Raw genomic sequence first — 1,622 nt, forward strand, 5'->3', positions numbered from 1 at the left:
GCTTTTCTAGCAAGGTACTTCCCACCTGCAAAGACTGCAAAGTTGAGAGTTGAACTCAACACCTTTAGGCAAAGGGAAGTGAATCACTCTATGATGCATGGGAGAGATATAAGGACCTCCAGAGAGAATGCCCGAACAATGGCATAGAAGATTGGCTCCTTATTTAGAACATCTATAATGGGCTACTGCCCTTTACAAGGAGCACAGTAGATTCAGTAGTAAAAGGTGACCCAGTGGAGAAAACAGTGGATCAAGCACTTAAACTTCTGGAGAGGGTCGCATATCACAGCTATGAGTGGTAAAATGAAAGGGAGAATATAAGAAAAACAGTAGGCATTCTAGAAGTGGACACCCCATGATAAAGGCTTAATTTGACTAGCTCACAAAGAGGATTGGTAAAATACAAGCCAATGCTATAGGGATGAACAGTCAGCACAATGACAGCTGTGGAGGAGGATACACGGGTTCAGAGCATAATAGCTTCAGTGAACTCCCCACAAAACAGATAAACTATGTGAATAACGGAGGGAACTTTAACTAAAGACAGTCCCACAATCCATATTCAAATACATACAACCTTGGATGGAGGAACCACCCAAATTTCTCATGGTCAAATTCACAGAATCAACCAATGAACAAACAGCAAGGATACAGACCACCAGCACCCATAGGATTTCAGAATAGGGGACAAAACCCTACACAGCCACAGCCACCCCCTCAGAGCCAATAGCCTGAACCAAGGTTGACTATGGAATCCATGATGGAAAGCTTCCTAGCAGCCCAACAACAGCAAAATGAAATGATCAAACAGCTAGCTTCTAGAATGGACCAACTTACCACCCACAACAAGTTGCTTGAAAATCAAATTGCTCAGCAAGCAAGCTCTTCAAGCAAAACTGCTGGTAAGCTACCTAGTCAATCCGAGATGAACCCAAGAGAGCACTGTAAGGCAGTTACATTGAGGAGTAGAAGAATTTTAGAACAGTCAAAGGAAGAACTAACTGAGAGAACCTCTGATAAATCTGAAAACCAAACAGAGGAGAAAAAGGAAAAAGCTAAAGTGAATCAAGAAGAGGAAGCAAGGAAGAAAAAGAAGCTACTAGAACCATATCAGCTTCCTCTACCCTTTCCTCAGAGATTCTGGAAAGCCAAATTGGACAAGCACTTTGGAAAGTTTCTAGAAGTTTTACAGAAACTCTATATAAACATTCCTTTTATAGAAGGACTCTCTCAAATACCATCTTATGCCGAGCTCCTCAAAGACATTTTATCAAAGAAAAGAAGGCTAGAGGACTATGAGACTATTGCTCTTACAGAGGAATGCAGTGCCATATAAAGGAGTGGAAGCATGAAAAACACAAGTTTAGATAACTGAAATTCAAAATTTTTCATCTAGGGTGTAACGTCCTCACTTTACGTAGTTTGTACATTCAGTTACTCCGGTGACCTAATGTTTGTCCCGACAAGTCAAGATGTCTGAGACTACACTTTAGTGATAGTGAGAAGGCCTAAAATGATGAAATAAATAATAAGAAAATACAATAAAATTAAGGAAAAATAAAAGAGAGGAAATGAAACTAAGTTAAACGAGCTGGCACCGTAGCGATGGGTGACCGCACTGG

The 1,622-nt window shown here is 40.7% G+C and overlaps 1 protein-coding gene across 1 annotated transcript; it reads left to right on the forward strand.

The window, feature by feature from the left end:
- Positions 1 to 748: 748 nt before the first annotated feature.
- LOC131178386 (uncharacterized) lies at positions 749 to 1,336 on the forward strand. The gene has a single exon (XM_058143343.1). It carries the CDS (start codon positions 749 to 751, stop codon positions 1,334 to 1,336), a length of 588 nt encoding a protein of 195 aa, XP_057999326.1.
- The last annotated feature ends 286 nt before the right edge of the window (positions 1,337 to 1,622 follow it).

This window comes from Hevea brasiliensis, chromosome 3 (genome assembly GCF_030052815.1).
Source record: "Hevea brasiliensis isolate MT/VB/25A 57/8 chromosome 3, ASM3005281v1, whole genome shotgun sequence".
NCBI classification, from domain to species: Eukaryota; Viridiplantae; Streptophyta; class Magnoliopsida; order Malpighiales; family Euphorbiaceae; genus Hevea; species Hevea brasiliensis.